The sequence below is a fragment of the Vombatus ursinus genome, unplaced genomic scaffold (assembly GCF_900497805.2).
Source record: "Vombatus ursinus unplaced genomic scaffold, bare-nosed wombat genome assembly UNPS02014951.1, whole genome shotgun sequence".
Classification (NCBI taxonomy): Eukaryota; Metazoa; Chordata; class Mammalia; order Diprotodontia; family Vombatidae; genus Vombatus; species Vombatus ursinus.
In genome coordinates, this window is record NW_020954729.1 from 1,363,847 (window position 1) to 1,372,103 (window position 8,257).

Here is an 8,257-nt window from a genome sequence, read left to right on the forward strand (position 1 = left end):
AAAAAGCCCTCAGCCAGGAGTTAGACAATGCAGTCCCACATCCAGCCCTATTTAACTCTGTGGAAGTGCCTTCTATCTGGGCCTCAGTTTCCTCTTTTGTAAAACCACAGGGTTAGAATCTAAGCTCCCTTCCACCTCCACCATTCATCAAATCTGTAAAACATAACAATAAGAACTACGATTTCTGTTGCACTTTAAGGTTATACAAAATGTTTTCCTCATGACAACCCATGTGAGGTGGGTGGTACTACTTTTATCAACCCCACTTCACAGATGAGGAAACAAGAGAAAATAAGTGATTTGCCTGGCATTATACAGTCAAAAAAAAGCATTCGAGACAGGATTCAAATCCATGTCCCTCTGGTGACTCCACATCCATAACTCTTTCAACTAATACTATGCTGCATCTTCAGGTTCAAAGTGGCTCTTCTAGTGCCTGGGGCTGAGGCCTTAATGCAAGGTCAGATGAGCAGTTTCTGGTCCCTTCTCAAAAGGCAGAGGACCATCTTAACCTACTGTCAAAATGGGCCCATGACTAGAGCATCCAATGCCCTGGAGCTCAAGGCTTCTCAGCAGCCATCTCCTCCTTGGGCTCTGTCTCTGGTTCAGGGGTGTCCAGACCATCAGACAAATAGTCGTCCCCACTGGCCTGCTTCATCTTGGTTTCAAGGACTGTGATTCGCTGTTTCAGCTTCTGCTGGGCACCAGTATATTCACCGAGAAGGCGGCCAAAGCGAGTGTACAGGGTCTCCATGTTGGTTTCCAGCTGTTCCAGCTTCTCCTGGACATCTACCTCCATGCTGGCAGCCACCTCGTTCTCGTCCAGCAGCCCTTCCTTCATGAGGATTTCCCTCCCGCGCTCCTCCAGGACCTTCTTGGCATCCGGGTACTCTGTCACGGCCTCCATGAGGTCATCTTTGGACAAGCAGAAGAGGTCTGAGTAGCCCAGGCTGCGAATGTTGGCTGTGCGTCTGTTGCCCATCTTGCTTCCCTTGATGTTGAGGATGCTGATTTCTCCAAAGCAGCTCCCTGCTGAGAGCAGGGCATACTGGGTAACACCATCATCTGCAACCACAGCCAGCTTCCCTTCCTTGATGATGTACATCTCCTTGCCGATGTCTCCCTTCCGGCAGATGTAATCTCCGGGGCTGAAGACCTGAGGGCGCAGTTTCAGCACCAGCTCCACCAACAGTCCAGCCTCACAGTCCTGGAAGATGCGCACTTTTTTCAGGGTTGACAGGTGGACATTGATGGCAATCTCGGCCCTGAGTTTGGCTGGCAAGTTCTTTAGGACTTCCCGTTCATCCACGGTCTTTTTGTTGGTCCACAGGTAGTCAAACCACCTGATGACCTTGGCTTCCATTTCCTTACTGACCTTGCGGAACTGCATGTAATGCTTGATGGCATCAATCTTGGCCTGGAACTCAGCTCGAGTGGCATTCATGTTTGAGATCATGGAGCCCACGTTTCCCACAATCGTGGCAAAGATGAGGACGCCGATCAGGAAGTCAAAGATGACGAAGAGATACTCCTCATCCTTCACTGGGGGAGGTGTCTCTCCAATGGTAGTCAGAGTGAGCGTGGACCAGTAGAGGCAATAGATGTACTCCCTAGCCAGGTAGCCATACTCTGGATCTGTGATATTGGGGTATACCCATGTGTCTACCCCAAACCCGATGGATTTGGAGATGGCATAGTAAATGCAGGCATTCCAGTGGATAATGACCAGGATATACAGTACGAGGTTGCTGATCCTGAAGATGTTGGGGTAGCTCGTCCTGGTCTCTGTGCGATCAAAGAACTCAAACATACGAGCAAAGTGAAGGAGGCGGTTGAAGCGCAGCTCGGGGTTGTGAATCCCGACTGCAAAGTACACCACATCGGTGGGGATGATGGAGGCCACATCCAGCTTAAACTGCAGGGTGTGGATATAGTTGTCTCGGAGTTTTTTACTATCCTTGACAAGCAGCCCTTGTTCTAGGAAACCTAACGGAGATACAAACCAAGAAATTATCCCTGCCCCTCTTCAACTGGGCCTGAAAACAAGTTGGACACTAAGGAACCCCTATCTCATCCCATTCGCACCCATCAATCTGCAGGCTCTGAAGCCCTCAGCCTCGCACAGGGAAGAGAAAGAACTCCCTGCTAATGCTCAACCAGTGAATGTAATGGCCCCAATATCCTGGGAGTGGGAGTTTGGTCCCCTGAAGTCAATGAGGTCCCACTCAATAAGAGTGTTGCGTGGAATACACTTTTCGGCCCTGTGGCTTCTGAACATATTGCAGAGCTGAATTAGACTACACAGGACCCATTTCAACTCCTCCTTCCCCCAACACACACACACACAGAATTAAGTCTTAATATGCTGCAGGCCAAGCTAATTTGGTGTTTCCAAGGAATGTCATCCAAAGGAGAGATGAGAATTCCAATGTGAGTCTCCTAATGGGAAAGTTTCTTTCTGGGAGATTCTAATTACAGTCACCTCTCAGATTTCAATGAAAATGGACAGGAACAGAGATATGAAGAAAGTAAAATAGCCAATGAATCAAAAAATCATCTCTATTTGGCCTTGAAATGCATTCTGATTTTTTTTTATAGCAGCAGTCAATTCATCTTCTCTCTTGTGTCTCACTTAGGTCAGTATTAAAATTGGGCTGCTTCCTCCACTGAAGTCCCCTTGTGATGCCTCACCTTGGTGTAGAGGTGACCTTGAGCTCGCAAAAGCTATGCCAATGAAACACAATCTCTGGCAGGCCCTACCCAGCTGGAAAGGGTTCAAGTACCAACCCAATGAAAGATTGGAAGTCTGTATCCAAAGACTGGCCTAAGTGCAAAGAGATTCATCCCCACAGGATCCTAGAATGTCAGAGGTGAAAAGGATTTGAGAGGCCATCAATTCCCACTCCCTCATTGAACAGAGGAGGAAACTGAGGCCCAAAGAGGAGAAGGGACTTGCCCATGGTCACACAGGAAGTCAGTGACAAAGGCAAAATTAGAACCCAGACCCCAGAGGTTTGGCCATGAGGGCATCATTTGAACTTTGATTTATTTTACCACTGAAACTCGCTTAGATGATCCAGCAATGGAAGGCTGGTCACCTGCCTTGGTGGCCAGGGGGCCCGTATCTGTGAAATCATGAATGCCTAAAGTGCCCCTGCTGCCCCCTCTGCCTGCCCCCAACCCACCCGTGCTTCATGTTACCTGTTCGAAGCCTAATGAGAAGGTCAGCAATATAGACAACATCAGAGACATAGTCAAGCACCAGCCACACCAGATAGTAACCCCTCTGCAGGTCACTGAAGCAGGCCCTGGGAAGGAAGCTTTGAGTCAGGAAATCCAATCACCCCCAGACAAAGTTCCCAGAAACATTAGCTTAGGAGGGCAACCCAGGCTCCTTGGACCAAACCAGCTCCCCACCTCTGGGGCTGGATCCTGCCTAACTGGGAGGCCCTCCAAGCCCAGTCCATCATGGATCTCGTTATTTCTACACTAGCAAAAGCTAGTGGCTGGTGGGTTCTCTTGCTACGTAACAGTGTCCAGCAGAGATGGGGACAAAGCAGAGAGGATACTATTTTGGGGGAGAGAAGGGAGGAAGAGGAAGAGGGACTGGGCAGAAGTCAAGCTCACCTTGCCACCAGCAGGCACCAGTTATAGAGGACAGGCATGGCAATAATGAAAAGCCAGCGGTAATACCAGTCTCCAGCAGGGTCAAGCACAAAGAGTTCAAATTTTTTCCTGAAGAGAAAAAAAAAAACAGAAGCTCGGGGTCTGGAAGGGCTAATTCAAATGTGGAAATGCCCCCCAGACCCAGCCTGTTTGCTTGCCTCTGGTGGTCTTAGAAATGGAAGGGCTGACCTCTCTCATTACTACCCCCTGAAATCTCGGGTTCTATACCTATAAAATAAGAGCGTGGGGATCACCAAGAGACAAGATACAGGAACCCTGCCCAGGGAAGTTCTAGTCCCTGAGGTCTCTGTGTGTCACTTGCAAAGAATCATGCTCCCAACAAACACTGATGAGGTGCCTCCTATATGCCAGGCACTGTGCTGAGAACCCAACATGTTCTGGGTGAGGCTGGCAGGGGGAGCCCCTGTAGCTTGGCCTCCAGCTCCTGAGCACAAGGAGCCCCAGATGACCTCTCTGAGCTGCATCGACTGCCTGCCCATGGTACCCCCTCCGGTTTTCTTCCCCTCATCAAGCAATCACTTTGAGACCAATTCTCTGCTTGGTGCTCTGATTACTATGTATTATATAATATGGAGCTGCAGACAAGCCAATTAGTTTTAATGGCCTTTCCAGTTCTTCTCCTCTCCCCTCCCAGAACTCCAAATGAAAGCTGCTCCTCTGGAGACAGAGATGTTTGAAGTGGCATTTTGAAGCCCAAAGACCCGGATGGGGAGGTGAACACTGGACACTCTTTCTGCCCATAACAGGCCAAGAGCCACAGTGGAGTGCCATGGAAAGGGTCAGAAGACTTGGCTCCCAAACTCAGTGGTTAGGGGGTCCTGGGCAAATGACTTGACCTCTCTGAGCCTCAGTTGTTATTTTTTCAATTTGTAAAATGGGGGGGGTGGGGAATAGAGTTTGCACCAAGAGGCAATATGGCATAGTAGATAGAAGCCTGGGTTCAAGTCCTGCCTTTGATACTGGAAGTGTGACTCCAAGCAAATCACTTCATTTCTCAGTGCCCTAGACCACACACTAAACCATAAACTGCACAGCAAATTCCAGTCTGCATTGGCAGAGGGCATTTCCTCCTTGGAAGTTCCCTATACCACACAGGTCCAGGACAAAATTACTTGCATCACCTTCGTCCTAGGGCCGACTAGATGAAAGTACTGGGTAAACCCTGAAGGGCTCTAGGAATGGGAACCCCAATAGTGCAGTGGAGAGAAGGCTGAATTTGGAGTCAGAGGTCCTGGGTTCAAATCTTGGCTCAATATCTGTGTGACCTAAGACAAGTCACCTCATGTCTCTGGGGCTCAGTCTGTGAGAGGGGCTGCACTCACTCAGTGACCTTTGAAGACCCCTCTAGCTCTAAAGTGATGATTCCCTGCAGAATCCTGAACTCCAAGCCTCCATTATCTCAGAATCTGAATCTGCCATCTCATGGATGAAAAGCAAGTAGCCCTCTACCCTCTCCATAACCCTGGAATGCCCAGATCTGAGGCTTCTTGCCACCAGGACCAGGTTGTAATAGCTTTAAACCACACTAAAATTTTTGGGACACCCGATCCATATCCAGCCATCTTTTTTAAGTTCCATTGTCTATCAACAACCATATGTTACACATCAGCTCCTGGAGGTCCCACAGGCATCAAGAATTCAATCCAGTGAGCTTGTCCCTGCTCCAACCTTCCATGATTCTGTCAAAGACACCACCTCCTTCTAGTCACCCAGTCTTGCAACATTGGAGGCATACTCAACTCTTCCCTTATCTTTCATCCTCCCCCCTTCCTCACATCCAATCAGCTGCCAAATCATATGAATCCTACCTCAACAGCATGACTCAGTCATCCTATTTTTCTCCACCACCCTGGTTCAGACCCACATCACCTCTCACCTGGACTATGGCAACAGCCTCTGACTTGACATCCTTGCTTCTAGTCTCTCCCCTCTCCAATCCAGCCTCCATACATTTACGAAAATGATCTTCCTAAAAATCACAGGTCTGACACTGACCCTTCCCCCGAAATATTCCATGAATCCCCATTGCCTCTGGGATAAAACACAAATGTCTCAGCTGAACATTGAAAGTCCTCCACAGTTTAGCTACAACTTACCTTCAGACTGATTTCTCATTGCTTCCCTTCACACACTCTCTCTTCCAAACTGGACCAATAGCTGTTCACCAAGCTCAGCATATTGCATCTCCCACCTCCATGCTTTTGCACAGGCCACTCTCCTCCTCATTTCTGCCTCTCCCAATCCCCTGAGGTGTTAAGCCTCTGACCAACATACAACAGGGGACCTTACTTTTTGCCTCTGCCGTTGCCATCTTCATCACCTTTGCCATCACCCTGCTGAGCGGTCACCGTCTGAAGCTCAGGCCCCCGGAACCTCTCAAGGAATGAATCAGGTCTTTGTTCTTCCTCTCGGAAATTCTTATTGGCCCAGTCTCTCAGGACTCTCACCAATCGAACGACTCTAGAGGAGGAAAAGAGCCAGTGATCAAAGTGGGCAGAAGATCCTGGGGTGGGAGTGAAGACCTCTGTGGAAAAAGCAAACTACATACACTTGAGCCTCACATCCTGAGTCTGCCATCAACTTCCCAAGAGGCCCTAAACAAACTGGGCTCCGGGCTAAGATGATGCTTAGGCACAGTAGGGATTCTCTGGGGCCTTGGTTTCCTTGGGGAATGGAGAACAGGGAAGTGGGTGGGATTCACACTTATGTATCCTATCCCTGAAGCAGCCCCAATAAAAGTTCCATGGTGACCAAAATGCAGTTTGGGGGCACCTGGTTTCATTACTGTGGGGAGGTATGTGCAGTACATGGAGTCACAAACCCAAGGAGATGGTAGCTGAACCCCAGACTCATTTAAGCCTCCATTTCTACTTGGGGAGGAGGAAGGGCCTAGGACCTATGAACGAACTAGGCTCTGGTCACAGAGAAAGCAGTCTCTGCAACAGCCTATTCCATACACCCAGGAAAACTGGGAAAAATCCATGTTTTCAATAGAGGCTACAAATGGTCACACGTGTCTCTTGCCATAGGTTTGGGGAAAGGCAGATCCAACAGTGCAGCAGAAAATCATGGGCCCTTAATCTTCCAAAGGGAAGACATGGGATCACGACTTGATGAGCAGCAAGCTTTTGATCTGACTGCCTCTCCCTCTCCACAACACTTTGAGCCAATGGAGTCTATAAGTTGACTCGACTCTGGTTTCTTTATTTCCTTTCAAACCCATGGCCTTGTGCAGTTACAACTTGCCCAGATGCTCATGACAGGTGGGAGAAGGGGCAGGGGTTTCTATAGAAGGGGAAGTTGAAGACAAAAAGGCTTAGCAGAAGGGCATCATGGGCAGGAAAGCACTGACCCTTAGGCAATCCAACCAGCTCTGCCTTCCCTTAGCCATCTGAGTCTTTAGCTGGTATGCACAACATACATGTTAATTCATGTCCTCTGGTCTCGGTGCATGGGAGCCCTAGCCCTCTCTCTTGCCAATAAGTTGCCCCCTGAGTTTGACCATACCTTCGGAAACCCCCTCTACCCTGTTGGGGGTTGTCCAGCGCCGCCAGCCTCTGCAGCTCCGAGGAGGTGTCATCATCAGCGGCTGACTGTGGCCTGCAGAGGGCAAAGGGGGCTTAGCTTGGCAGCGCTGAGTGCTCTCCTGAGTCCCACTCAATTGCCAGCAGAAGCAGCAGCAGCTTCTGGGGCCTGTACTCAAAGCACCAGCAACCAGAGCAGGACTTTCTTTGCCTCTCAGGGACACAGATGTCTCAGGGCAAGAAGAGGAGAAAGGATTCCTGCTTGGCATGCTTGCCCCTGAACCCAGGCCCCTCCACCTCCCTCCTACCATCCCAATCTCACCATATGACAAGTTTAGATGAAGAGAGGACCCATATTGTATGGCCTTGTGCCCCCTCCCAGCATGAGTGACTGGCAGGGTAGGATGGAAGCATTGCCTCACACTCCTTTCCTTTGCCCCAGAAGTAGCAGGGCCAAAACTATAGCCCCTCCCTGGACAGTTCCCAATGTAGTATCTAGAGGAGCCATACCCTTGCCTGATCCTTGGTCCAGGGTACATTGAAGTTCCCTTTCCTGATCCCATTTATCCCAGCATTTTCTCCAGCTGACCTCACCAAGTGATCCCAATGTTCTGTTAGGACCCTTTGGGCCAGAAGTGGGCAGAATTTGCTTGGGTCAGCCTACTTCTTCCTAAGGTCAGCTAGAGGAAAGGTAACAAGCTTCCGTAGAACAAGGCCTCTCTGGGCCTGGCTCCTAGATGAGCTGTGGTCTCTGTCCATCCTCATAGACTTCGGAATATTATTTACTCAGGATTCCCAAGAAACTGGCCAGGATATGCTTTCCTTCTCCCTGGAATCCTTCTAGGTGTCTCGTTCTGCCCGCTTAGCCCTCGGAGCTACTAGCCAGACACCTCCCTCACTGTGACCATGCAGGCTCATGCAGCTGCTGACCTGTCGGTCCTACGTTCAGGCTCATCTTTGCCATTGGCTTTGACTGATGGGGGTGGGTGGTGGTTGTGGTTATTGGCTGGAGAGCTCTTCACATCATTTGTTTTTTCCGACATCCT

At 49.6% G+C, this 8,257-nt stretch overlaps 1 protein-coding gene across 1 annotated transcript; it reads right to left on the reverse strand.

Annotated features, from left to right (window-relative positions):
* Nucleotides 1–559: 559 nt before the first annotated feature.
* Nucleotides 560–8,257, reverse strand: CNGA2 (cyclic nucleotide gated channel alpha 2). Its single transcript, XM_027845077.1, has 6 exons — nt 8,142–8,257; nt 7,195–7,287; nt 5,977–6,147; nt 3,628–3,735; nt 3,202–3,308; nt 560–1,986 (listed from the first exon to the last, which is right to left on the reverse strand). Exons 1-6 carry the CDS (start codon nt 8,252–8,254, stop codon nt 560–562), a joined length of 2,019 nt encoding a protein of 672 aa, XP_027700878.1. The 5' UTR covers nt 8,255–8,257.